We start from the raw sequence: 25,648 nt of genomic DNA, 5'->3' as shown, positions 1-25,648 counted from the left end.
GAGAGGAAGAGCACTACTAATGGTGGTACATGGAAGAGGCGGTTGCTACCGCGGAAGTAATAACTGGATGATTGGTTCTGTTTGTCATACACTTCCGTGATATCCGCTTCAGCCGAAATTGATAAGATTTTGAACAAAACTTTGACAAAACTACAACTACAGGTATGCAAGTAACAAGGGATGATAACGATGATAATTTAAAGCGATAAACATACAAAGCAAAGGGTGTTATTCAGAGCGAAAGAATCGGACTTGATCAATAAATCGTTTTTGGAGACCCTGACGACCGTCTTTGCAGCCGCCTCTGGATTACGTCCTTAGTCGGACTAGGACATACAACTGAATCATCGCTGGGAGGGTCCTGGTCATGTCTATTATCTTCTGTCCGGCGGGAGGGAATGTCGGGTGAAATGAGATGGTGAGGCGTGACCTGCCCATAGTGTGGATCGTCATCAGACGAAGCGGGCTCCATGGTAGGGGGGGAAGCAGAGTCATCTATACGCACGATTAGTCATGTTCACGAAAAAATCAAGAAAGGAAATCTTACCACAACAGTTAGACCCAAAACTTGAAGAGCTCGAGCCCGAGCGTTTCCTTCCAATCTCCCGGAAAAGCATATCATCGAATGATCCTAGAGGCGACGAATCAAGGTCTTTCCCTGACCCGACTAACCGTCTACGGTTAACCTCTCTTAACGTTGGAACCTCGACTGATTCCATAATGATTCTTTTTCTCCTTCCCGAACTTGAGCCACCAGATGAGAATACATCGGAATTGGGCGAATACACATTGATGGCTAAAACTTTCTGGATCTTGTCTTCAGTGCTCGGAGATTCCTTGACATGCCTGGATTTTCGCTTCTTTGGGATTGGTCCCTCATTGCTGTCACTCGACAAACGACGTTTGTCCTTGACAGATCGCGTGACTGGTGTACTAAGTGGTACATTCTCCTTATTATCAACCGACTTGACTTTTTTTCCGGCGCTTGATCTACGTGAAGCTCTTCCAGAAAGAGTGGGGGATTCAGGGGAGTATAGCATGATGTCGAAATGTCGAGAAAACGTGGTCGGGGATTTGTGAGGGCGCACGGGTGTTTGAATGGGAGAGGAGGGAGGGGTTGTGAACATAATCAACTCCAGAGGCGTTTCTTCGACTGCTTCTCCCTGGGGACATGTGTCATGCAATGTCAACTCGTCCGGGTCTGGCCCCTCGAGAGGTTCGCATATACCGAAGAATGCTCGAACTTTTTGAGGCCAACCACCCAGCGGGATCTTCGTCGAGAACGTATCCTGCCAGAAATCGGTGAAAGCGTCAAATATTCCTTGAGGTTTGTCTTCGCGTCCATAAAAGACGGCTTCAATGAGAACGCCGAAGTGTGCGAGGTTCTCATGGTCGCGCGGAAGATTTTGCATGGACATGAGGACCACCTCGTACAAAGACAGGATCTAGGGAGGAAGTATGAGCAGTGGAAATGTGGCGTAGACAGTAGAACTTACATCGCCTGAATAGTCCGACAGCTTGAACGCTTTGAACTCATCCGATATCCATAAAGATAGTCCTTCTTGTAAGATACTGAGGACATTAGAGATCAATTCCGGAGGACAGGTCTCCAGCATGCGGACCAGCGACCTAACCATCCAGAATGATGTCGTCATATTGCTCGGCTCTGGAGGATAACTCATCCGTAGTGTCTCACTGACAAGGTCAACTAATGATGTGGGTATTTGTCGAACGTCTGCCATGTCAACGCGAGATATAACCGCGTCCGTTATCCTTGTCGCCGACGTGAAGGTTGGATCAAGACTTTGTGAGACATTTGCGGCGACAGAGTCGATGAACTCAGACGCATCCATGCCGTAGTCAAATGCCTTCTCAACGCCTATACCGAGGAGGGATTCCCATTCCCTGAAGTCATCGTCAGTTAGATCCCAAACGTGTTCTCGTCTGCAAATAGATTTTTCAATTGAGTGCTCAGGCGCAAAATATTAATACTCACAAGAATGGAACGTTCAGGAGAACGATGATACCCTCCCAAGTGCCTTCGTGGTGCCAGACGTTGGTAAAACCTCTCCAGACAATGCTTCTAACGGCTTCAGACCAATTCCACTTCCATGCAGGTATCTCTGCATCCACCACAAATGACCAGAAAGCTTTCAGTTCCTCTAATTCACATACCACAGCCACTTGAGCACATAGCGAAGCCCACTCCTTTCTCACGCATTCATCGCCATCTGTCAAGTCAGACTCGTTCTTCATCAAACAGGCGAGAAGACGGTTTGCAACGCATAGGTTACCCTTTGGTATCAGCTCGCGTGTGACAGTCCATAGATCTTGAACAACTTTGAGCTTGAGAAGAGCAGCGGGAGTACAACGAGGGATCTTGATGGGGGTGTTAACCGGAGAAGATGAAGGGGAAGGAGCATGCGTTGTCACATTCGAGTCTTTGAGGATGTCTTCTAATGTCTCGACAGCCATTTGAGCGACTTCGTCTATTATATAGCGCCCAGACTCTAAAGTGATACTTCAGTGTCAAAATGAATGAAATGCGCACATATACATGCCTTCGTGAGTGATCAAATGGGCATGGAGGAGATACTTCCAGGTCAATGTGACTTCGGACTATCCAAGAAATTAGCATCTCCTTGAAAATAAGAGATCGAACGACTCACTATCGTCCCTGCATCGTTCAGTCCGAAGCCTGCGAGGCCTTTTCGCCAAGCGTTAAAGAAAGCAGTCAAGATGCGACCGTCCACCAACTCCTCCTTGCTTAAAGAGCGTATATCATCGACACCCGCGCATTCTTCATACATAGGCGAAACAACGGTCTGTAAAGACGTGAAATCGACAGTAAGAAGACCAGGATTAGAGGAGAACAGAGAATGCGGTGTTAGAAGTCCCCAGTCCCATTCAACGTCGGGCGTTTCAAAGCCTATGAGCCGCCTCATGACTGCAAGGGCGTCTTTGAAAGTCGAATCACGCTTGTGCATCATATGCTCGAGTAGGTCAACGGCCCGATCCATGACCTCGGAAGTGGCGCCACTGCCAAACAATGCAGCGAGGGTGCTAATGCCTGCGTGCATCGATACGATCGTCTTCACGAACTTCCACCAATTTTCTCGAGTGGACACTAGCTGGTGAGCAGACCCGGTACTCGAAGTCGGCTCATCAGACGAGATGAGGCGAGGCTGGAAATAAACCCAGGTAATGACGCGCCAGACAACACACAGCAGCCCTCGAACCGAGTTCTTCTTGTGTCTCATTGGCAACTGAAAGAGAGCGGAGATGATACGGAATATCACTTGATCCTCATAGACTCTGGAACGAAGCAGGGCTAGGAAGCTTGCAAGGATGTGAAGACCCCAAACCGGTCCATGGGCGACATGTAGAGGGTCCGTAGCGCTAAGGGTTGTTCGCAACGTTCGAACGATGGGTGCTTCAGCATGAGCAAGAGAGTTTTTGTTTTTGGACGGCGACAGTTTAGGAGGAGTAGTTGTGAGGAATGTTGCGACACTTTCTGAAAGTTCTGAGTGCATTTCCGATGCGGGAAGGGTCGAGCTGGCCATGGCAAGACCTCCAAGGGCATGGCACGCTTGCAGACGTAAAACGATGCTTGGACTGAGCAGGTTTGTGAAGACAGACGGGATAATTTTCGCAAATGCAGGCACGAATATTGAGGGTTGGTGCAGAGATAGATCATGAATGGCCTTGGTGGGGCATTGAGATCAATGTCAAGATCATCCAAAAAGAAACGCACCTTTAGTCCATCATTTGCAGAACCTTTTTTACCTTCTTTTCCTAACTCACCATCGATGCCACGCGAGAGCGCGTAGGCGATTCGATCGGCAGCGGGCTCGAGAACTTCTGCAGGAAGTCGTTGGACTTGAATGAGCCAGATAGATAGCGCACACGTTTTGCGCGTATATAGTGTAGGGAGCTCTTTGGCAAGCGGTATAGCCAAGACGCTGGTCATCACAGACCGTAGCTCAGCGTCTAGTCGGTGGACTTGAGCATCTCGTTATCGTGAAAAGTATGATCAACATACCTGTGAAGATCTCAGAAATGGCAGGTATTGTAAGGACAAAACCCAGAAACTTGATGACAGCATGGGTGGTCGTACAGAGATCGCGGGCGTATTTTACTTGGTCCGCATCCATTCCTCTCTTTTTCTTGGGACTTTGTTTCGGTGATGGGAGGAGGACCCTGCTCTGTTCTTTCTCCGTCAACGCACCTCCAAGGGGATCCACCAGCGCCCTTCCTACATCTCTGACGATGGCATTTGCAAGCTTCGCTCGGCGTTCTCTTAGTGGATCAAAAAGAGGCCACGATGACTTGACTTCATCCACGTCATGAATACAGGACCGAAGCCTTGCCGTTAAGATTGAGTAGGATTCGATGAGGTCCGACATTGAGGGATCAGAGGCAACGATTTTCGACAGCGGTGTCACCAGGTACTTGTCGTTTTCCTGGGGAGAGCCGGGTTCTGGTGTGATCTCTCGTTTGCTCATCTCTGGAATCGGAGATAAACGCGACGGTTTCTTCAGGATCGACTTCGTTGGATGGTCTTTGGACGCGCTGCGAATTTGTGGAACGCGTGGTAGACTAGAAAGAGGGTGAATCTTGTCGGTAGACGACCATATCACATGCCACGATGAGGCAATAGGACGATTTTCTTTGTCGGCGCGATGCGCTGTGCTGGGAGGAGTAGGAAGAAACATAGCCAGATCGCGCTCGTCGCTACAGACAATGGCGAACGACTCAAGGCAATGGATAGGAAAGGCGGCGGGCCCTGATGACTTCAGGGTGAAGTTGGGGTAGAGAATGAGAGAGGGAGGCGTGACTGGACAGGTCTCCTATGTCCATTGTGACAAGACCATTGTGACGGCCCTCAACACGGTCATGTTCAACGCGTACGCGTAGCTTGGTGCTGTTTGCCTAGAACTTTCGGGTGTAGCCGGCCCCTCGTTCGGCAGCCTTCAAGTTGAACTAAGGACAGCAACCACGTTCTTGACGGTCAAAGAGGCATTCAGCACGGTCTCGCCTTGTTTTCTACTAGCTGAGTATGAAATATCCTTTTATCTCGCATCCGAAGCTCTGGCTAATATGAGCAGCTAGTTCAAGGTGTCCGAGTCTACACCTTAAAAACGATATTTACACCATTCTTCCGGTTTATGGTCCGACTTGACAGTAGATTGAGTATTGCAGAAGCAACATAATCCAAGTGTTCGTCGTCGTAAGTGAATGGGACAGAGGTTAGTCCATTTATTAACCCGTTTCAACATTCATCCTAAACTGCATGTAGTATCAACGTTTCACTGAATGCTCATTGGGTACGTTCTACTTCCGATCTAAACTTAGCCTATTGATTCACTTTCCTTCCTCAGATGCTGCTTGCCGCTGCTCCCCTAAACTGTGGAGCTGCCATTGGTACCCCAAGTTGGGCGCTTGGACCAAGGCCCCAGCGAGCGCAGTGGAAACCTTAAGTTATTTAGACTGGCATACTCCCGACTTCGTAAGTTGCCGGAGATCTACCTCATAAATACGTCGGGGCGTTAAGGGAGTCCCTTAATTCGCCTTTGACTATATCGTCATGAAGACGCCAGCAGAAGTAGCGTAAGTCTTTATGCTCTCATATCCCGGCTTATTGATGTATTATTATGTCAGCCATGGACCTATGCTCATTGGCTTCGTCTGTAATGTCCTTCTCTATGGGATCATGATCACTCAGGTCTATCTCTACTACGTGGCCTACAAGAAGTATATCATTTCGCCACTTTCATTCCGTCTGTCCACTCTGACTCGGCTACAGAGACAAGACCTAGATGAAACTCTATGTAAGTACCTTTCTTACTGAGTGACCAGTCCTGACGTTTGTATCAGGTTGCTGTACTATTTTTTGCTGACACCCTGAACACGGTTTTCGACTTTGTGTACATGTACAGGTCTCTCATCATGCATTTTGGCAAGTTAAGGACCAAATAATTCATATATGTTGCTAACGGAAATTCAGGTGATGTCGCAGTTCTTGGGAACGCTGACTGGGGTGAGCATATTACCGTGCTAACGAGAAAAAATAAAAAATAAAAAATAACGTGTCTGAACCCGTTGCTAGTTTTTGCTACAGGTTAGTCACTTCAAACTCTTCATCGGCGCATTACTGTCACGGCCTTGCGTCTTGTCTAGACCCTGCCCTTACGGTCAGTCGATAGCCGACTTTTGGGTGGACGACACTGACGCATCCCTTCTTACAGGGTATTATCGCCCCTATGGTCCAAGTGTTCTTTGCGTGGAGAGTTAAAATCCTAACGAACAATCATTGGCTCGTCTTTATTATAATCTTAGCTACTCTGGCAGGAGGAAGTGTGTGGTCCACTATTTGCCAATTGAACAACACTAATGTCCGACAAAAGGCGGTGGAATAGCAACAGCTGTGGAAGTAGGCTTCCAGCCTCACTTCACATTATTCCGCAATTTCAAGGTAGCGCATCCCTCATAAACATGTTTGTGAGATATTGCTTTAACAACCAGGCTGTTGTGATTCTCTGGCTTGCTGCGGATTGCTTCGCCGATATCTTCATTAATGTCATGGTGGTCTGGCACCTGTGAGTTTCATATTTTCTAATGGGCCCGAAAACCTCTCTCAATGTGTGTTCTTCAGCGTAAATTCCACGGAACGATTTCCTATCCATTTGTGCTTTAATAGTGATGTGGGATGTGCAATTTCAGAGAAAACATAAAACCGGGATCCAAACCTCTGATGTGCTAGCTAGTCGACCGTATTATACGCCGTAAGTCAATCATTCCGTAGAACGACAAGATGACGCCCAATTTTTTTTTCCTTCAGTTACGGCGCAGACTGGCCTCATCACATCAATTTGTGCCCTATTAGATTTGATTTTTTTTTTGGTAGACGCGAGTCGCTGCACACGATCGTGAATAGCCGATGTAATTTCATTTCAGCCTGGTACCCACCTCATCTTCAACTTCCCGCTCTCTAAACTGTATACCAACTCCATGATGAGTAGTCTTAACTTTCGTGGCGAATGGAAATTTGGCGGAGAAGTAGCATACGGTAGTCAAGGAGATTCTCTCCCCTATATGATGCCTTCTACCGAGCATCACAAAGTGCGTCCCACCCTACGATGTCTTCCAGACCTACGACTCCTTCGGCGTAGCCTGATGTCAATTTGGTCATTCATGTTGAGTCTCATGAAATGTGGGACTACAGCAAAGAAGAGGCGAAGCGGAGACCCTCTGCAGTGTTCTCTCCGGAGGAAATAATTTCACCCCTATCTGCTACAAAATTCAAAGACCCTCAATAGAAGTGTTCATTTCGCTCAATTTCCCTAAACGCTCGCCATGCTACTACTTGCCAAAGCTTGATTCCGTATAATGTATGAGATCTATTTATGGCATCATGGTACTGGTTTCTGTACTTTTCAAGGTCTGAGCGTAACTCATGTAAGTTCTGGCGCATGCCTGTGTTTCACACCCTCGAAGGCCTGTTCACGGCATTGAGGGAACTCGAAGAGTACTCAGCAGATTGATGCTTCTGCACAAACTATATCACTTACGTTGTTAGATTTCGGTGTCCGAGGAACCACTTGGACTCCCGGGTTTCTTTCCGAGTGTTGAGTCCTTAAACTCTAATCTCCCGAAATATGTTACATCTGTCATGTGCTACGAGTTGAGCTTCTGATCTTGATCCACCATCTTCAAACCTGGTGCCAGAAGGTCGTTTGGTGCTGTTAGATTCCATACGAATCTTTGTTGTTTACGCACCATGGAATGTTTCCATGTCATGATGTCGCAGTAGAATCTGTATGACTACTTATCGGCTTCAGGAATGCTCACAACTCATTGAGTGCTACTAGTCCAAGGTCAAATTATTATGACCTGTGGCCGGGCGCCAGAGACAAGCGCTCCGCCTCAAGTTAGCGTAAGCTTGAACAATCATCCTCAATGTATATTCCTTCATATGTATTTAGATTTTCCAGTGCGTACCATCTGTCTTTTACTTGGCAGTCGCAGTTCCAGCGTCGTGTACTAGCGCCTCGAACACGAGCCTGTGCACAAACTGCGGAGCTTGAGATCGGTGCTTGTCAAAAATATTTGTTTAAATGGTACGCTGGATGCTTGGTCTGGCACTTCTCTAACCGCGCCTATGACAGAAACTCACGAAAAGTTGTTGACGCTCTCTGACGGCAGAACCTTAGCCTATGCTGACAACGGTGACCCTGCCAGCTCTACTATTGTCGTATTCTTGCATGGAACCTGCGGCATTGGGAGAGCCAGTCGTATGTCGTCCTCTCTTCAAGAACTCGGAGTTCATTATGTGGCACCGACTCTTCAAGGATGGGGCAACTCATCACCTCGTCTGAAGCATCGACCCTATGTCGCGACTTTGCTTTCTGATTTCACCGAGTCGATAAACCATCTCCACCCCCACAACGACAATCTCAGGATCTACGTTGCAGGAGGGTCATTTGGCACCGTCCCTGCGCAGATTTTGTATGGTTCATCTTTCGATACATTCCCTCTAGGTCGGAAAATAGTAGGGTGCCTACTTCTAGTACCCTTCTCCCCTTTACGATTGCACAAGGGCTACGCAAAAAGCATGAAATGGCCCATCTATCTATCAATGGGAGCTCCTTCCCAGATAGTTCCATTTGGACTTGTTCCCCGTCTGGCGGCCACTTTGACCAAGTGGCAACTGAAGACCGTGGATAAAGCTGAGGCCTTCATCCGGAGTAATCTGTTCGACAAGGCTAGCGAGCAAGAACGAGAGGCTTTTTTGAAATGGAGGGATTCAGAAGGGGTGCCAGAAGGGCAGTTAGAGCGGGAGACGGCTGAGGACGCGGTCGCTAGCATGTCGAAGACATCGGCGGGATTCATGGAAATGTCTGATGTTCTCTCTTCAGACTGGGGTTTCCGCCCTGATTCTCTTAGCGAAGAACATACACGACGTCCTCTGCTCGTCGTTGCTTCGTCGGATGACGACCTGGGCACAGACATGGCAAAGTGGCTAGTAGAGAATTATCGTAATTCTCAGCTCAAGTGGGTGCCAGGTGGTCATATTTCGACGACGTATCATGCAAGGGCTATCTGGAGGGAGTTTATGGGGGAGGTTGTAGGAACCAAGGATGCCGTATCTCATCCTTGAATATGCTAAGCAGCCGCCTTATCATGATTGATGTTTTATCTAGTGTTGTTATTCTTCGTGCTCTCGTCTAGTGATTATATACAACCACCAGAGTTCTGTACTCTCATTTTTCCCTTGAAACTGTTTTTGCTCGACGTTCATTGCAGTAGAATTTATTACTACCGCCGATGCCAGGGAGCTACGACGGTTGGAGTGGGTCAACTGAATCGACGTTGGGGACACAAAAGAAACACTGGAACCTGAGGTGGGGCCTGCAAGCTAATGCCCTTCTACTTTCGCAAGAATGCCGTTACGATTTGATATACCTAGGCTGGTATTCCGGGTCGTCCAGCACTAACCTCATTCTTCTTGAGCGGAGTCAGTGGCGACAAGCTTACTTGAGGTGGATGTACGTATTTTTTTCAGCATCCGGAAGCTCCTATTTGACTCACCCTTAGTTTCGAAAGGGCCGCAAAGAAAAGGTGCAGAACATTCGCAAGAATAATTTCGTCGCCGCACTAATCTCGATCGACCTTTCCTTTCTGGCACATCCATGCCGCCTGTGGCCCCGCCTTGATCATTTTCCTCTCAAATGGAGAACCAGACTCGGAAAATATGAGCATGAAAATATCAAAAACAGATTATTACCTCAGATCTGCCCTCGCGGGAGGAATTGCTGGCGGCGTTGTGCGTCACTCAGCGCTCTCGATTTCCGATGACAATACTCACCGTTACCGTAGGCGAAGACTGCCGTCGCACCTCTTGAACGTATCAAGATTCTATTTCAAACCCAGAACCGAGAGTTCACCCGTTTCTCAGGTATGCCAGCTAGCTGTCGTCTCGTAAGAGATACAATGACGGATACCTAGGCAGTTGGCGCGGCGTGTATAAGGCACTGGAGCATATTGTTCGGACCCAAGGATTTCTGGCGCTTTACCGAGGGAATTCGTTGACGCTCTCTAGAGCTGTCCCACATGCAGCCCTTGGCTACACGGTGTATGACAGCGCTTCCAAGGTATGTGTGTAGCAGTATTGAACTAGACTTTTTCTTACAATACAGTTAGATCCTTATGCCCACGGCTTCCGACCAAACATCTTTCCGCAGGCTCATCGCTGGTTCTATCGCTGGTGAGACCTTTTTCCAGCGGCCGAAATGATTCTGAAGTGCGGGTATAGGCGTCTCGGCCTTGCCAATAACATATCCTTTCGAACTCGTCCGTGTACGAATGGCTGTAGCTACACAGCATTCCAGTCTTCAGCCCACACTCCTGACTCTAATACGCAGCATATACAAAGAACACCTGCATACTCCTCTTGTCCCCGGTGGTCTTCGAAATTTCTATCGTGGTTTCGTCGTTACTCTTGCTGGCACCGTTCCATATCGTGGCGGAATTTTCCTGGTATGGGAAACACTCAACCAGCGCAGTCGCGAATGGTTTTCTCCCTCTTCTCGCGCTGCGAATCAGCATAAACTACACTTAATCATCGGAGCTATTGCTGGTACGACCGCTCAAATTGCTACATATCCTCTTGAAGTGGTGAGACGAATACAGCAAGCTAGTGGCCATGCCAGCGGATCTCAGCGGGCTTTCGGTATATGGGAGACCGTAGTGACGATACAGCGCACGAGTGGGTGGAGAGGCTTCTATACAGGATTGGGGATTGGACTGGTAAAGCAGGTTCCCATGCATAGTATATCACTATCTGTTTGGCAGGCCGCAAAGAAGCTACTAGATATCTAAGACGTCAAATCCTTTGGACCACTGCTTTCTTTCCCGGTCTTCCCTCATCCGAGCAAGTAGAAGTGAGTAACTATATCTTGACGTACTAATCTCTTACTGACCATGCTGGTGAAGTAAATGTAGATTTCGGCATTCGGGTCATATGGGCACGATGTTCTTTATATTATAGCCTCATAACCTGAAGTTTTTAGGATAGCACTTATCGGTCTGTTGGTTTCTGGTGCTTGGCTAAATCGACAATGATACATTGAATTAGATGATAACTTATAGTACATGATAGTTAGCGATACTGCGACGATTTAGATCCACTCTTCTACAACTCAACAATGGTTCTAACGAAGTCCTAACGCTTCAACCAATTGTCCAAATCTGCCTTGATCAACTCGTCGGATGGTGGAAAGCTCAGTACCAGCGGCGTTCTATTCCACGCCTCCCGTCAGAAGGCTTCAGCGAGACGCTGAAATGCCTGTCTTCACTTCAAACAATATTTTTCAGACTCATAGACCATCTTTATGATCTCCTGAGTAAAGAAGAACAAGCCTGACATCTCCAATAACCGGCATAGATCATGAGCCAACTTCGCAAAAATTTCCGGCGTAAACTGTACGCACGCACCCTGGAAAGGGTTTGCACTCGCAAACGCCATGAATAAAATACCGAAAATATTTCTGACGCCACTCTTAATATGAACGAATAGTTGTTTGTGTCAGTGTGGGAAAGGAAGGACGAAGGTCGTGACGGGTGGTCGACTAAAAATTTAGGGTGATCTGCCCGAAAGATTTCCTTGTGCGAATAGAGGGAAAGAGAGTAGAGGGCAAGGGCACAACAAGTTGGACATTCGTTTCTCGAGCGAGATTGAGAACATACAGAGGATGAACATACGAACAGGACATGTTACCATTGGCCGGCACGGTCTTAGCAATCTCCAGCATCTCATCGTAGCCTGTGAAGGGATGTATGTGCCCACGTCCGACTGAGGTATCATATACACTCAGTGCGAAGACGGTCGACGTAGTACTTCGTTGAGAAACGAAGCAATCCCGCAAGATAGAAGAAATTATTGATGTCTCCCATGTCAAACGACCTATTGAATGATATAGTTGAAGTTGGAAGTAGAAAATAAAGGATACGAAGGATCCAACTTACGGGCCATCGTACAGTGCCATGAAGAGGTTGGAGAGTGCCGAGGGCGCGTCATACATGGGGACAACATGGCAACCATCTACCATGTCGTCTGTAGGAGGCTGAAGCTCTAGCTAGCATCTCAACCATATCTTTAAATACCACCAAATTTCTTGTGTCACAAGAACGATATTGCTGTCAAGCCAGTAAGTGTTTTCCTGCCAAAAGAGTAGTGAACATACTTCGCTGCGATTCTCGATGGATGCGATAGTCATGATGATGGTAAGATGTATGTTTCGAATCATCATATAGTGAGGCATTTGGGATAGTAGGATCAGGGAAATCGGCTGTTACCAACCACGATCGATACGTCATTTTGGACATAATATTAGTACACCTCTCCTTACTTATTGTTGAATAATCATTCTCTTTTCAAGAACCTGGGTGATGCTAGATGCTTACAGTCGACGTGTAGTCGAGGCCATTAGCATACTGAAACTCGTTAGAATTTTCATACTGCCAAGTGTTCAGTCAGTGGGAACAGCGGGGACGCGAGGTACTACACACCTCCCACATGTCTATAGCAACTTGACAACTCTCTCGTACCACACGAGGTGCATCTTTTCGCGTCATCCACTCTCTCAGATAAGGTAGCACTTCGGGGGTAGCAATGCCACCGAGGGCTTCAGCAGCTTCGTGACGGACCATGTCAGATTCTTGCGAGTCTTTTAGGACATCGAGCAAGCAAGGAACTGAGTGAGGAGAAAGCAGCTGTCCAAATACAAACGCGATCTCGTGTCTGCATAGAACAATCAGAGATATGCCTGTTTCGACGATGACGACGAATCTTACTTGAACAAAGCGCTTTCGTCAGCGAATCCAGCGGCGAGGGAATCTACAGCTAAGGGTGTGCCGATATTTCGAAGGGCAAACATAGCCCGATATCGTTCGAAGAGCGGTAGCTCCTTATTAAGAAGCTTTGACCGCAAATCATTGATGTTAGACTCGGTTACATCCTCAGGTTTGGGTATACCAGTAATCAGGCCAGACGTAGGAGGTGCGGGGTCAATTGACAAATATGTTCTGGACCTCATAAGTTTTCGTGAGCCAAAGGGATGTCCGGAAGAACGTACGGGATAGTCTCCTTATCTTTCGTACCAGCTTTGTGCAGCAGACCCTCTTCCGAATTGTCCCATTCAATCCTGGCAATGGCAATCTCGCAGGTCTCTCTAACGCTCTGATTCGAATCCGATAAATACTTCTTCAAGACGGGGATGGACTGTGAGGCAGAGATGGCACCCATAGCTTCAGCTGCCTTACTCGAGGAAAGTATCAGGCATAGTCGTCAGATAAAAAGAGAGCAATAGCAACACACCTCATGCCGTACCATCGGATCCTCTGTCGTATCTGCAAGCACTGACTCCAAGATCGGTAAGGCTGACGTTTTTTGGATTTGGCCTAAGCAGTAAGCCAGTTCATGCTTGAGGAGAGCTGATTCATCCTTAAATCCTACCGATGATTAGGTGGAAGTGTAACATGATCTCAGAAAAGCGCCCACCATTGGATATTATCTGGACCGCCTCTTCTGATTTGAGCGATTTGAGGGTAAATAGGGCTCGGAAACGATTGTGTAGGAGAACATTTCCTTGGGTATTGAGGAGAATCTCTTCCAGATTCCTGAGCTCGGCAGGAGACACCGTGATAGCCATGTCCGAATAGATCCTTGCGGACTTTGAAATAAATTTCTCCAATCCTCCAGCTCCAAAATGCCCAAGTCAAAGCGTTCCAAAGTAGGCGAGTAAAGGGATCCATAGGGTTGGATGTCATCTCATACTGTGCCTCAGTATCGTTGACCAAGGTCGCCAAAAAAACGAAGGAGCAAAAAGGTGCCTTGATGCAAGAAGTACGTCCAATCCACGATATAACTGGTCTTTACTCAATGCACTACCTCAGGTCCAACTGAACGTCGACAAATGGAAGTATTGCTGGCTCTTTGAAGTTGGAGCTATGAGGAATTCTCACCTAAAAACCGTACGGAAGCTTTGGAAAGAGTGCGTCCTTGCCTGCACTTGCGCTCCTTGTTGCTAACGTTGAATTCCAGTTCCGCACGGATATTTTTTGGACGAGGGGCTGTCATGGCTAAAGCACTGGGAGTCACCCCAGAGCAGGAGCACAAAAGAGGGCTTCACACGCTTTCTAAAGTGCGTCCAAATGAAAAATTTCATTATATGATGCTGAATCCTGAATAGCAAATAAAAGGTCAAGTCGGCCTATTCTTTACCGACAGTGAACCGCAGGAAGTGATAGAGTGGTTTGCTGATTTCCAGCAGCCAGACTTTGCACGGGCAGGCAATCTCGCAAGCCGGACAGTAATTCTCCCAGCTGGTCCCGTTATGCGACACTTTTCCGACCCACCAGAGCCTTTCCCTCATAATGAAGACCCACAGCTGAGGAAGCTGGGTCTCAGCACGATGATGAACAAGGGCGTCCCGACTCTCCAGACGCCGCACAAGCTATGCGAGAAGGGGAAGACCCTGACCAGCGAACAAGCACAGCTCCTCAAACTGATTGGAGAAAAAATGGTCACGTTCCGTGTGGGATTGATGTCACGATGGGACGCGGCTACAGGCGAGGTGGTGCAGATACCTGGTGGTGCTATTCCTCTGGATAATGTCGAGACTGATGCTGGCGACGACGCGATGAGCGAGTAGGACAATATTGTACTACTAGGTGTATTCTACATTATTTTCACCTTTGCGGGGAGATGGGTAATGATGAGCAAGGGCGACATGACCAAATGTGGGACACGATCGCACGGTTGCGGGTTGAATTACATCTACGATATCAGGCCTCGTCTGGACGCGACATGAGGTTGCCTTACTATTTTATCTTTCTTCCCATCGTGCTGGCAGTACAGGTCCCATTCAAGGCTCCATTATCTTCCCCAGTTACCACGATGAACGCGCCATCAACATTCGCATTCAAGGAAGGCCCTGACGTGTTTTCTCCCAAGGACTTGGTAGAACTCGGTCGCCCAGGCACTGGTGTAGCCAATCCAGCAGGGGATCTCGTTCTGGTTCCTTACAATAAATACTCTTCAAAGGACAAGAAGTGTGTGTTCTGCCGTCGCATACTTCCGAACTGACCGTCGCAGAGTCAACCGGTCTATCTTCGTCGCACCACTGGCGGGCTCTGGGAGGCCTTTCGAGATTCCTGTAAGCCTTGTCATCATAGGTCATGGTCGCTGTTGACTATTTGTAGCTGTTCAAAGGTGGTGAAGCATTCTGGCTCGATGGTCGCACAGTCGCCCATGTCGTCGAGGGCGACAAGAAACTCGATATCTACGCGCTGGACATTGATTATAAGAAGCAGGACAGTGATGAAGTCGGCACTGTGAGTGCACCTAATCTCCCAACCCTGCTTGGTTCGTTCCCCACGACAACTGCCACCAACTTCCGGTACTCTTTACTCTCTGGGCAACTGGTGTTCTCGGACAACGTCTATCCTGACGGTAACCTATCTGCTGTCAAAGAGCAGGATGAGGCTTGGGAGAACCGCGGAACCACTGCTTTAGTGTATGACACAACCTACGAGAGACATTGGGACACTTGGACTGGACCCAAAACAACATCCCTGTTCAGCGTTCGCCTCGTTCAGGACCCAGATCACAAATGGCATTTCGGATCTCAGTTCACAAACATCCTCAAGGGAACAGGACACGTCAGTAGTCTTGATATTGAATGTCGGTTGGTCGTGTTAATAATTAACAGAGCTGTCCCGTTGAACCATTTGGAGGCACTGATGATTTCGACATTTCCACGAGTCAAGTTGTATACACCGCTAAGGACCCAGACCTGCCTCCAGCGTGGCACACCAAGCAGAATGTAAGCGCATCCTAATGTCTCATTGTTTTCTTAAAGTTTACAACGGAAACGCAAGGTATACATCATTGACATTCTCGGTGGCAAGCCCAGGGAGCTTACATCAGGGAAACAAGGCGCGACACATAATCCGGTCTTCAACAAAGACGGTTCAAAGGTGGCTTGGCTGGAGCTTGATTTAGATGGCTATGAATCCGACAGGTTTGCATCATATTCTGACATATTCGTCATCCTGAACGGCTCACACGCGACAGAGCAAAGATTGTCATCTACGATCTCAAGAAAGATGTCAGGTACACACTTACCCAGCAATGGGACCGCTCACCGGATTCTTTGGCGGTATGTTCGTTTCCATATGTTCAATATCGCTTCGTCTGAGCGACTGTCGCGCAGTTCTCTAAAACGGGCGAGTTCATCTACTTCACTGCCGGCGACAACGCACGGGTCAAGGTCTTCGTTTTGCCGCTGCCTCCGACGCCGTCGAAGTCTACAACCGATCCTGACCTCGATACCAAGTACGTTAGTCCTGTCGCGATAACTGATGGACCTGCAGCAGGGGGCCTACAGTCGCTTTATTACGGCCGACTTCTTATCACGCAGTCTTCGTACACTTCGCCCAACGATGTCTTCCTTGTCAGTGGTTTGAAAGACCTAGAATCGGAAATCGGCAGGAGTGATACGCTCATCACATTCAGTGGAGAAATTAAGCAAATCACTCGTTTCACCGAAAATGACCTGAAGGGGAAGAACCTCAGCAAAGGAGAAAGCATCTGGTTCAAAGGCGCAGAAGATAAGAACATACAAGGCTGGATTCTGAAACCGAAGGGCTGGAAAGAAGGGGAAACGAAGAAATGGCCCGTTGTTCTTCTCATCCATGGAGGTGCTTACTACAACATACTATCTGGTTCCATTCTAGATGATAATTGACGTCCATGCCCAGGTCCTCAAAGCGCCTGGGAGGATCAATGGTCTACGCGATGGAATCCAAATAGTGCGTAAACCATACTGTACTAGATGTTGCAGTTATCATATTACACGGTTGCTTCTTAGTTTTTGCGCAGCAGGGGTACTTCTCTGTGCTGATCAATCCTACTGGAAGTACAACCTTTGGACAAGGCATGCTCTATCGTTATTTTTATTTATTTATCAATCTGAAGGAGAACAAATAGAATTCACGGATGGCATCACGGAGGACTGGGGAGGTAAGCCTTTCGTTGACCTGCAAAAGGGATGGAAATACGTGTTGAATACGTATCCCGAGGTATGTCTAGACAAACTTTCATATAGTATTGACTCATATGCGATTGGAGATCGATCCGGACCGTGCGGTTGCAGCTGGTGCAAGCTGGGGAGGGTATGCTGTAAAGTACGCCGGAATCTCGTTTTCTCCAAATGCGCCGAGATGAACGTTGGTTTCAGCTGGATACAAGGTCACCCCGAGTATGAATTCAACTTCAAGGTTTGTCTCAAGTAACGATTCCATTCTCGGCACGTCGTTGAAACTCACAAGGCCCTCGTGTGCCATGATGGGGTCTTTGATTCGAACTACAATGGATTCTCGACTGATGAGTTGTTCTTCGTAAGAGCATCTATTTTCGTTCACCTTGCAGAATATGACACGGCATTTTCATAGTTCAATCATGACTGGGCAGGGCGGTAAGCACGCGGTTTTTCGCCGCCTGAGCTAACCTTTCGATGTGTTATTATAGGCCGTGGGAGAAGAAGAGTAAAGAGATAATTGACAAGTATGTGCCACCGTAACTTTCTGATCCGGGGAGGTTACTGATGGGCTTGACGTAGGTACAACCCTTCCAACTTTGTGCACAAATGGGGTACGCCACAGCTTCTCATCCATGGGAGCAAAGATTACAGGTTGGCCGAGACCGAAAGTATTGGGGCTTTCCATGCTTTGCAGCAGTGCGTTTCTTTGAAGCTGTTTGCTCTGATTCCTTACTCAAAGTTCTTCTTGCAGACGTGGTGTTCCAAGTAGACTCGTTATCTTCCCTGATGAGAACCATTGGGTTCTGAATCACGGTAACAGGTCTGCTTTCTTCTTCTTCTTCTTCTTACTCCAAGCCGCTCATAATTGGACTTTCTTTCCCTCAGCCTCAAATGGCATTACGAAGTTTTCCGCTGGTTTGACCAGTTCGTGGGCGAGAAAAGCACATGACATAAGTATGACTTTGTTAGCTCAGTTATACAGTATCTTTCTATATACACCGAAATGCATGACGTTTTTGAGTCCATTTTGACCTTCCGATCGTCCTTTTCTACTAGTAACTGGCTATAAATTGTCCGGTAGTGCCCTACGAGTGTTCGTTGTTCGTGATTCATGTCCATGTTCTATGTACGTCTAAAGAATCAATGATGCTGCGTGCCGTTGTACATGAGCTGCGTCGTAGCCAGGTTCATTTGCAAGCCAAACGTCTGTGGACGCATAGCATCATCATCAGGTGTATCAGAAAGTTCTAAAGAGACACGTACAGATCCTGCGGCATATTCTTCAATGACCGCTAGATAAACTGTGGCGCCACTGGCGTCTTGGCCTTGTCCGAATCCACCATATGACTGCGACAAGTCCGGCATGGTGAAGTTGGCTGGTGCTGGGTTGGTCGCATACGGAACACCTATAGTGCATCGCACAGTTAATTGTCGAGGCCAATATTAGACACGTAGATCTACCAACCGGGGTAGTTGGCATAATTATAGCGACCGAAGAAATGGCCTGCCCCGAAACTCTGCGAAGGTAGAAAAGCGAATGGCAGGGATGTGAACAACCACACGGAGTAGTTGTAGCCGGAGACGCTATACTCTGCCATGCCATCGTAGTGGAAGGCAAATGACTGGCCGGGCATAATGGACGTGCCTTTGGCAGGCTTGGTGATTGATCCGGAACCTGCGAGGACGGAAGTGATGAAAGCGAGGATAGCGAAGATAGGAAGGAACAGCATTGCAAGCGCACGAATAAGATAGTGGATGGTTGGAAGGTTTATATATCCAAGACATGGTATATACATGCATGTGGACACGGAGATGGCAGCCCTACGCATCATGGAAGTGGCAGCGGATGCACAACGGCAATGATACTCTATGGGGCATATCAGGTTCTTGGGAAATGAGTATCAGTATCGATGGATGAGAATATTTCGCCGAAAGAAGGCGACAGCCCACAAGACGCCATTGATAGCCTAGATAATACGTTGGAGTTGCATGATTATACGTCGGTGGAGAGGACCTTGACAAGAATAGATTTACATAAACCGCCAATCATGCGGTCACAGAACGATCCAGACCAGATCCTCGACAAAGAATAGATTCCCGGATGATCAGCTGAATCTTCGACGTCGTACACCTTATGGTCAGTCCGGAACGACCAACGCGAGAATCATGTTTGCTTGACCAGAACAGCGTCTCGGTCTTGAACTCGAAAAGCGAAGGAATCGCCTTCGCTCCGCTTGGAAGTCTAGAGTAAAGATTCCAGCCTCTATGATACATCATAAACCACAGATAATAAAAGTACCTTTGTATTGTAGTTATTCATTCGCTTCACGCTCGAGTATCTCGCGTTCTAGACGTTCACGCTCAGCTTGACGCATACGCATTAGAGTCAACGACTCATAGTCTATATCGGGAGAGACGGTAACCTCTGGTACGGGTTCGAGCTAGAACAACGCGGTAAACACGACAGATAAAGGAAATGGCAATTAAAAGGCACGTACCAGTGTCTCAGGAAACGACGAGAACATTGACGGAGTAGAGTTTCGTGGTTCGGGGTTCGACCTGGCCTCCGATGGTACGTCCGGCTGGGCAGAAAGCTTCCCCGTCCTCTTCAACCAACCCAAAATTTCCGGTTCCTTCCCACCGACCCAGGTGACATCTATACCTTTCAGACCTCGCTCTGGTCGGCCGCTAGCACATACTGCAGCAAAGGCGTCGCCAATTCTTTTGAAAGGAACAAGGGCGGTACCATACTTTGGAGGCTTCGACGGGGCTTTCTTGGATGCTCTCAGTGAAAGCACGATTGTTTCCGTGTCGGTTGGCCCGAAAGGTGCAAATACGGCGACGAGGGCTTCCAAAGTGGTCAAGTCGGGATGTTCAGACAGTGAGAATTTGACTCGGACGGTCGTGTCATTGGGTTCTAAAGAAAAGTCAGGCACTGAGTCAGCAGGAAAAAGAAATGATAGGCGTACCGATGGAAGGCGGCTCGTCCTCATCAACCTTCTTCGCGTTCTGTTCGCGTTGTCGAAATTCCTTTTCCTTCTCCTCCCTGAGTCTTCTACCCTCGTCCTTGATTTTTTCGTTCGCTTGCCATTGGTCCGCCTCTGATTTCTGCTTCTCCATGCGCGCTTTCTTAAAAGACCTCTCTCTCTCCTCTAGCTCCTCCAGAAATGCCTTCCTTTTAGTGTCAAATGATTTGAACCGTTCCGCCTTAGCAGCCTTGACCCGCAGTTTTGCATCGAGGGCCAGCCGCCGAAGGGGATCCAATAGCAATTCATAAGCTTGGTTCAGCTCGTGAAATTTACGAGCTATAGAGTTATCAGTTACTCCCAGTGTGAGAAAAGGCCTCAAGAACGTACCAGCATCAGGATTATTAGGGTTCTGTTGGGCCGTCTGTCAGCGAGACATTGAATTCCCAGCCACGGCACGTACCCTATCAGGATGGACCTTGAGTGACCGTTGTCGATATGCTGTTCGTATTGTTCGCTCGTCAGCTTCAACTTCGACATTCAGAAGCTCGTAAGGATTCATTTCGACTTCGGTGGACATGGTGGTGGAAACAGAGGATGGCTGCACAGCCACCTACCCTCTTGCCTCTAGCCGCCACCATGCCACCAAAAGAAGAAGAAGAAATACCCGTGCCTCAACGACCGCCTTCGCCGCCTCCACACACGACGTTTGGCGTACGGGGAATCCTTGTACTTGTTGGCCCCCTCTGGACTACGTTTGAGCACTCATTGACACCGTAGTAACTCCTTCGCCTGTAGCCGCCAACTTTCTCCGCCTTCAAACCTCGAGATTATCGTATGCCAAGCCCTCAGGCGATGAATCATGTCGCGTGGAGCTGTGATGGTAAGAAACTCGCGGCAGTAGGGATCGACAAAATAACGAGGGTGTGGCAACCTGAGAAGGGGGTTCGTGAGGTTTTTTCCTCTGCTTTTGTTTTGTGTGTTGAGGGCGGCCCGTAGATGGAAGCTCGCTCAGCGACAATGTTCTCCGGTGGGCATTCGGACGAAGTCGACCATGTTACCTGGAACCCGACGCATCCGGAATTGTTCTGCACGTCGAGTGGGAAAGACCGCAGGATCGTGTTTTGGGACGCCAGACGTTCGCATGCTGATTTCTAGCTCTATATATCGTGCTCACTCTGGTCGCAGAAAGTCGCTGCCTGCAACAAGTGTCTCTGAAGCAGTCCCCATTGGTGATGAATTATTCACCAGATGGCAAAACAATGGTGTACACATCTGCTGGGCATCAGATGTATTTCCTTGAGTGCGGACAAGTGCAAGGTGGGAAAGAGACTTGGAGCGTGCGCGACAAAGAAATTGTACGCATTTTTGTGATGCCTTTACACGTTCTCACCGCGCTGTTTACTAGGTTTCTGGTTCAAGAGCAATGTTCAACCATACAGGCGATGGGATAGTCCTAACCCACCATTCGGAACATACACTGAGGGTGCTGGACTACCCGTCACTTACTGTTAGAGAGACACCGGCTGCGCACGTTGGGGGATGCGAGGCCGCTGCTTTAGATCCCAGGGGGAGGTGAGAAGACTAGTGCTAGGACAGTTATCTTCAACTGACCCTTCTAAGATATCTTGCATCAGGAGGATTTGACTCCATAGTTAACTTGTTTGACTTGACGGAATGGATCTGTGCCAGGACGATCACTGCCTGCGAGTACGTTTTTCTGTACAGGCTGTTATTTTTTTACTTTATTGACAAGTTCTGGCAGACATCAAATCAGTTCATTGAGTTTCTCTCACGACGGTGAGTATCTCGCTATCGGAAGCACAGGCGTTTACGTCGATATTGTACGTGGCGAAACATTTTCTGTCTTTGTCTTTCAATTCATCGTTTCGTAGTGTGCGACTGAGACATCTATGCCCTTGCATCGCGTTCCTGCTCTTGCTCCAGCACCAACAGTGACTTGGCATCCAAGTCGATATGTGATAGCATATTGTGGACAAACAAAAGCTAGGGAGGGAGGTCCTGCGCCGGTGGCTGTAGTAAGCTTGTTTGGTGCATTAGAATAGCTGAAATATATACCATCTTGTTCTTAGAAACCAATGTCCAAGCGCGGCACTTTTGTGGAGAGTGGTATTTCCGGGCATTCTAAGTGTACATATATATGTTTAATCAGCTTCTTCTACACCCATTGCTTCGGCGTCTTTAGGACCGCCACAAGTTTCCCTTCTTCTGACTCTGGATCCTGACCCATGTCTGACATGTACTCCCATCTCGCCGTCTCTGGCAAGCTCATGAGAATGCTCTCTATTCTTGCACCGGGAGCATTCAGACCAAACTTGGTTCCTCGGTCAATCATGAGATTAAACTCGACATATCTCCCACGGCGAATGAGCTGCCAGCGACGTTGACGAGGAGTAAACGGAAGGTTACAGCGTTTAGAAAGGATGGGGATATATGCGGGTATAAATGCTGCTCCCATGTCGTGTACAAATGAAAAGATCTCTTCTGCGGTCTGGGGCCGCTTCTCGTCCGATGTGAGACGGGGATGGGGCTCGATGCTGAGGTCGTCAAAGAATATACCTCCAATGCCCCGAGACTCTTGGCGATGAGGGATGTAAAAGTATTCGTCGCACCACTTTTTCAGAGCAGGGTACATCTGGGTGCCATGGGGTGCAGCAGTGTCCTGGTGAACCTTGTGGAAGTGTACGGCATCCTCCTCGAACAGATAGGACGGTGTAAGGTCTGCACCTCCACCAAACCACCAGACCAACGGCTTCGGAGGCTCTTGAGAGTCAGGGTCAATAGCTTCGGTAACTTCAAAATAACGGTAGTTGGCATGGCAGGTAGGCGCGTTAGGGTTGCGAGGGTGGATAACAAGGCTGACACCGGTAGCGAAGAAGGGAAGGCCGCCGTCGACCTGGGGAAGTGTAGCATGATTGACGCGCATCTGCTGGACGGCAGAGGGCGGAAGGGTGCCATGGACGACAGAGACGTTCACGCCGGCCTTTTCGAGGACAGACGAAGGTGGTGACGCGGCATCGTCGTCGTCGTCGTCGCTGGATGGGACGGCGAAGACGCAGGATGTGCCATAGCCGCCCTGGGCGCGTGTCCATGAGTCGCGTTTGAAGGGCGAGGCGTCGGGGTCGATGGCCTCGAGAGCCTCGACGATGCTGTCCTGGAGATCGACGACGAGCTCCTCTGCCCGTTTTCGCATTGCCATGGTGGGGGAGTATTGCAGAGTCGATCACCCCATGCTCGGTTCCATATAAAGCGCTTTTTGATCTAGACTGCAAGCTAGACTCGATGCTAGAATCTGGCACCACCGAATAATATTACACCAATTATACACTACTACTTGGAAAAAAACCTAACGCCCTCGCCGTCTGCCGCTGCAATCAGCTGCGCCCTGTTCGTCTTTGTCAGGATCCCAATTGCTTTGCGAAGCAAGGCGACCGGAATACTAGAGAGCGGTGATTCGATGGGAGGATCCGTAACGTCGTAAAAGGTCATGATGGTATTCAGGTGTCCAGTCGATGTCGCCTGGATTTCGTCCATTCAGTCCTTCATGCAATCCGAAGCAACGGTTCGCTCTCACCCATTCATGCAGCGTCTCTGCCCACTCCTCCGGCAAACGCCAATACAGCATGACCGATCTCGTCTGCCTTGCTGGTTCGAATGCCGCCAGGTTCTTTTCCACCATTACTCCCATGATATGTTCTAAATAGACTGGAAGTACATGACCTGTGAAAGTGTTAACCACGATCCGTCTCGGCACCACTGGCAAAGCGGACACACGGTTTATTCGTTCGTTCTTCAGTACTTCATCCCAGTCGTTGCCAGATGTCTCTGCATCTTCTACATGCAGGTAAAATAGCCTTCTGTGTCGTGCATATGCGAGTATAAGCTTTATCCAATGATCAGTGAATGATGCAAGCGTGGTTTTGTTGGGTTGCTGGCTGTATCTCCTGTCATTAAAGGGAACGGTGTACGGTAGAACAATCTGACCTGAAGAATGGAGGGGCAGAATGGATGGACGGCAGCAAGAAACCTGCATTTCACTCTCAATGTTAGCACTGCATGCCTGGTAGAACGATTGTCGTACCAGAAGGTGTTGTGTGAGTAGTAAATGCCATCTTCCGAATTTGGCGAGATTGCGTCATGGGTATTTTCGAGTACAAAATGTGTCAAGATAATAATGTACTTGTTCTCGTGTACATTTGGTTCGAGGAAACTCGGTAACTTTCATGACAAGCAGAGGTAACTCCAGGACAAAGAATTTTTCACCTTGTCCGGTGCCTATTGCCCTATTCATCCTATTAAAAGATCGACAACCTCTTTATACCGTTTCCTTGTGCCTTCGACAACGCTGTCTTCGACGAACCACCCTTCCCCCTTGACCTTCCCTTCTTCCAGGCCCTTCTGAAACCCGGCGCCGACAAGCCAGTCTCGCAGGTATTGCTTGTCAAAGCTTGGCTGGGAACGACCCACTTTATAACCGTCCAAGGGCCAATACCGAGACGAATCAGGCGTCAGAAGCTCGTCAATTAGAATGAGTGTGTCTCCAGAGGGTCCAGGAACGAGGCCAAATTCGAACTTTGTGTCCGCAAGAATGATACCTTTCGAATACGCGTAGGCCGAGGCATCTGTGTACAGCTTTATAGCTGCTTCACATATCTGGTTGTATAGGGATTCGCCGATCAATTCCGATGCTGTAGTGCGATCGTTAGTGGAGACATTGAAATGGGTTGCAAGAAAACGAGCCTTGCTGGGGAGAGATGTTCTCGTCATGGGCGCCTTGCTCCGCCTTGGTCGACGGGGTGAACAGTGGCTCTGGGAATTTTTGTGATTCTACCATGTTTGGAGGAAGACTTATTCCGTGCACGGTCCCAGATTTCTTGTACTCGGACCAAGCAGATCCTGAAGACATGTTGAAGAAGCAGACACAGAGCATGTGTCGAGCACACCTGTCAGGTATCCCCGAACGATGGCCTCTAATGGTATGACCTTTGCCTTCTTCACCAGCATGGCACGTCCTTGGAGTTGATCCTTGTACGGCGAAACCTCCTTGGGCATGGCATCGATATCACCGGTTACGAAATGGTTCGAGATAATATGTGATAGCTTCGAGAACCAGAAGAGGGAGATTTTAGTGAGGAGTTTGCCCTTGTCTGGTATTCCCTGGGACTCGAGGTAAGAAGATCAACACAGGCTAGAGCTGGTAGAGACTCTCACATTCCTTAAGATAACATCGTATGCAGATATTCTGTCGGTCGCGATAAACAAGAGGTGGTCGGGCGATGAGGTACTGTATATATCTCTGACCTTTCCCTTGGAGATCAGTGTGAGCCCAGGGAGATCAGAGTTGATTAAAGCCGACATATCGTAACGAGCCAAAAGATCGACGGCGCGACAAAAAAAGGTTTTCGATCCCCAAAAACGGCCGATCGGCATTATCGGCATTGCGACAGTCAACAGGGACATCGTACACCACACAGCCACGACCTCCGATCAGCTATCATCTTCTTGTGGCCGTCTTGGACTCTTTGCGGTATCCTCAATGATCCGGGAGATTCGAAA

At 48.4% G+C, this 25,648-nt stretch overlaps 13 protein-coding genes across 13 annotated transcripts; 6 read left to right on the top strand and 7 right to left on the bottom strand.

Annotated features, from left to right (window-relative positions):
- Positions 1 to 103: 103 nt before the first annotated feature.
- On the bottom strand, positions 104 to 4,883 carry BT62DRAFT_972705 (uncharacterized protein). The gene is made up of 8 exons (XM_043189079.1): positions 4,043 to 4,883; positions 3,755 to 3,990; positions 2,670 to 3,704; positions 2,562 to 2,619; positions 1,997 to 2,510; positions 1,497 to 1,944; positions 548 to 1,445; positions 104 to 495 (listed from the first exon to the last, which is right to left on the bottom strand). The coding sequence occupies exons 1-8, from the start codon at positions 4,713 to 4,715 to the stop codon at positions 257 to 259; spliced, it is 4,101 nt and encodes a 1,366-aa protein (XP_043036475.1). The 5' UTR covers positions 4,716 to 4,883; the 3' UTR covers positions 104 to 256.
- Positions 4,884 to 5,587: 704 nt separating this feature from the next.
- BT62DRAFT_982177 (uncharacterized protein) lies at positions 5,588 to 7,515 on the top strand (the record flags this gene model as incomplete). Its single annotated transcript, XM_043189660.1, has 14 exons — positions 5,588 to 5,610; positions 5,662 to 5,740; positions 5,820 to 5,831; positions 5,878 to 5,963; positions 6,122 to 6,125; positions 6,207 to 6,357; positions 6,408 to 6,475; positions 6,526 to 6,599; positions 6,701 to 6,704; positions 6,764 to 6,785; positions 6,842 to 6,903; positions 6,958 to 7,122; positions 7,173 to 7,213; positions 7,464 to 7,515. 14 exons carry the CDS (start codon positions 5,588 to 5,590, stop codon positions 7,513 to 7,515), a joined length of 843 nt encoding a protein of 280 aa, XP_043036474.1.
- Positions 7,516 to 8,008: 493 nt separating this feature from the next.
- BT62DRAFT_342032 (uncharacterized protein) lies at positions 8,009 to 9,244 on the top strand. Its single transcript, XM_043180568.1, has 2 exons — positions 8,009 to 8,120; positions 8,206 to 9,244. The coding sequence occupies exon 2, from the start codon at positions 8,297 to 8,299 to the stop codon at positions 9,158 to 9,160; it is 864 nt and encodes a 287-aa protein (XP_043036473.1). The 5' UTR covers positions 8,009 to 8,120; positions 8,206 to 8,296; the 3' UTR covers positions 9,161 to 9,244.
- A 229-nt stretch (positions 9,245 to 9,473) lies between these two features.
- On the top strand, positions 9,474 to 11,222 carry BT62DRAFT_953831 (putative LEU5-mitochondrial coenzyme A transporter-member of the mitochondrial carrier family). The gene is made up of 7 exons (XM_043188280.1): positions 9,474 to 9,548; positions 9,607 to 9,826; positions 9,880 to 9,958; positions 10,009 to 10,154; positions 10,204 to 10,267; positions 10,316 to 10,943; positions 10,996 to 11,222. The coding sequence occupies exons 2-6, from the start codon at positions 9,755 to 9,757 to the stop codon at positions 10,879 to 10,881; spliced, it is 927 nt and encodes a 308-aa protein (XP_043036472.1). The 5' UTR covers positions 9,474 to 9,548; positions 9,607 to 9,754; the 3' UTR covers positions 10,882 to 10,943; positions 10,996 to 11,222.
- A 1,231-nt stretch (positions 11,223 to 12,453) lies between these two features.
- BT62DRAFT_982174 (Deoxyhypusine hydroxylase) lies at positions 12,454 to 13,712 on the bottom strand (the record flags this gene model as incomplete). The annotated part of the gene is made up of 6 exons (XM_043189659.1): positions 12,454 to 12,519; positions 12,571 to 12,802; positions 12,856 to 13,086; positions 13,137 to 13,318; positions 13,379 to 13,512; positions 13,562 to 13,712. 6 exons carry the CDS (start codon positions 13,710 to 13,712, stop codon positions 12,454 to 12,456), a joined length of 996 nt encoding a protein of 331 aa, XP_043036471.1.
- Positions 13,713 to 13,769: 57 nt separating this feature from the next.
- Positions 13,770 to 14,714, top strand: BT62DRAFT_982173 (mRNA turnover protein 4-like protein; the record flags this gene model as incomplete). Its single annotated transcript, XM_043189658.1, has 5 exons — positions 13,770 to 13,797; positions 13,848 to 13,906; positions 13,957 to 14,054; positions 14,105 to 14,204; positions 14,253 to 14,714. The coding sequence occupies 5 exons, from the start codon at positions 13,770 to 13,772 to the stop codon at positions 14,712 to 14,714; spliced, it is 747 nt and encodes a 248-aa protein (XP_043036470.1).
- Positions 14,715 to 14,869: 155 nt separating this feature from the next.
- On the top strand, positions 14,870 to 18,347 carry BT62DRAFT_1034914 (alpha/beta-hydrolase; the record flags this gene model as incomplete). The annotated part of the gene is made up of 18 exons (XM_043178378.1): positions 14,870 to 15,114; positions 15,158 to 15,227; positions 15,265 to 15,723; positions 15,774 to 15,887; positions 15,943 to 16,085; positions 16,139 to 16,223; positions 16,278 to 16,764; positions 16,825 to 16,875; positions 16,935 to 17,000; positions 17,054 to 17,145; positions 17,195 to 17,250; positions 17,304 to 17,343; positions 17,395 to 17,463; positions 17,518 to 17,540; positions 17,594 to 17,629; positions 17,685 to 17,801; positions 17,857 to 17,925; positions 17,991 to 18,347. The coding sequence occupies 18 exons, from the start codon at positions 14,870 to 14,872 to the stop codon at positions 18,052 to 18,054; spliced, it is 2,286 nt and encodes a 761-aa protein (XP_043036469.1). The 3' UTR covers positions 18,055 to 18,347.
- On the bottom strand, positions 18,246 to 18,835 carry BT62DRAFT_1009569 (uncharacterized protein; the record flags this gene model as incomplete). The annotated part of the gene is made up of 3 exons (XM_043177564.1): positions 18,246 to 18,311; positions 18,369 to 18,511; positions 18,571 to 18,835. The coding sequence occupies 3 exons, from the start codon at positions 18,833 to 18,835 to the stop codon at positions 18,246 to 18,248; spliced, it is 474 nt and encodes a 157-aa protein (XP_043036468.1).
- Positions 18,836 to 19,148: 313 nt separating this feature from the next.
- BT62DRAFT_341772 (DnaJ-domain-containing protein) lies at positions 19,149 to 20,684 on the bottom strand. Its single transcript, XM_043180567.1, has 6 exons — positions 20,535 to 20,684; positions 20,462 to 20,483; positions 20,075 to 20,410; positions 19,604 to 20,022; positions 19,405 to 19,546; positions 19,149 to 19,347 (listed from the first exon to the last, which is right to left on the bottom strand). Exons 1-5 carry the CDS (start codon positions 20,649 to 20,651, stop codon positions 19,418 to 19,420), a joined length of 1,023 nt encoding a protein of 340 aa, XP_043036467.1. The 5' UTR covers positions 20,652 to 20,684; the 3' UTR covers positions 19,149 to 19,347; positions 19,405 to 19,417.
- Positions 20,685 to 20,710: 26 nt separating this feature from the next.
- BT62DRAFT_904126 (WD40 repeat-like protein) lies at positions 20,711 to 22,137 on the top strand (the record flags this gene model as incomplete). Its single annotated transcript, XM_043183548.1, has 8 exons — positions 20,711 to 20,800; positions 20,870 to 21,016; positions 21,071 to 21,209; positions 21,260 to 21,429; positions 21,480 to 21,646; positions 21,695 to 21,781; positions 21,837 to 21,915; positions 21,967 to 22,137. The coding sequence occupies 8 exons, from the start codon at positions 20,711 to 20,713 to the stop codon at positions 22,135 to 22,137; spliced, it is 1,050 nt and encodes a 349-aa protein (XP_043036466.1).
- Positions 21,992 to 23,321, bottom strand: BT62DRAFT_935289 (Coproporphyrinogen oxidase). Its single transcript, XM_043186908.1, has one exon. The coding sequence runs from the start codon at positions 23,289 to 23,291 to the stop codon at positions 22,251 to 22,253; it is 1,041 nt and encodes a 346-aa protein (XP_043036465.1). The 5' UTR covers positions 23,292 to 23,321; the 3' UTR covers positions 21,992 to 22,250.
- Positions 23,322 to 23,422: 101 nt separating this feature from the next.
- On the bottom strand, positions 23,423 to 24,204 carry BT62DRAFT_904027 (ESCRT-II complex vps25 subunit; the record flags this gene model as incomplete). Its single annotated transcript, XM_043183545.1, has 5 exons — positions 23,423 to 23,611; positions 23,667 to 23,812; positions 23,867 to 24,027; positions 24,077 to 24,119; positions 24,174 to 24,204. The coding sequence occupies 5 exons, from the start codon at positions 24,202 to 24,204 to the stop codon at positions 23,423 to 23,425; spliced, it is 570 nt and encodes a 189-aa protein (XP_043036464.1).
- A 40-nt stretch (positions 24,205 to 24,244) lies between these two features.
- Positions 24,245 to 25,480, bottom strand: BT62DRAFT_935286 (phosphoribosylaminoimidazole-succinocarboxamide synthase). The gene is made up of 4 exons (XM_043186907.1): positions 25,304 to 25,480; positions 25,036 to 25,249; positions 24,833 to 24,988; positions 24,245 to 24,780 (listed from the first exon to the last, which is right to left on the bottom strand). The coding sequence occupies exons 1-4, from the start codon at positions 25,448 to 25,450 to the stop codon at positions 24,380 to 24,382; spliced, it is 918 nt and encodes a 305-aa protein (XP_043036463.1). The 5' UTR covers positions 25,451 to 25,480; the 3' UTR covers positions 24,245 to 24,379.
- Positions 25,481 to 25,648: the final 168 nt, after the last annotated feature.

Source organism: Guyanagaster necrorhizus, assembly GCF_019112545.1.
Source record: "Guyanagaster necrorhizus MCA 3950 unplaced genomic scaffold BT62scaffold_25, whole genome shotgun sequence".
NCBI classification, from domain to species: domain Eukaryota; kingdom Fungi; phylum Basidiomycota; class Agaricomycetes; order Agaricales; family Physalacriaceae; genus Guyanagaster; species Guyanagaster necrorhizus.
Note: the sequence above shows the minus strand (reverse complement) of the source record. Positions and strands in the feature narration are given on the sequence as shown.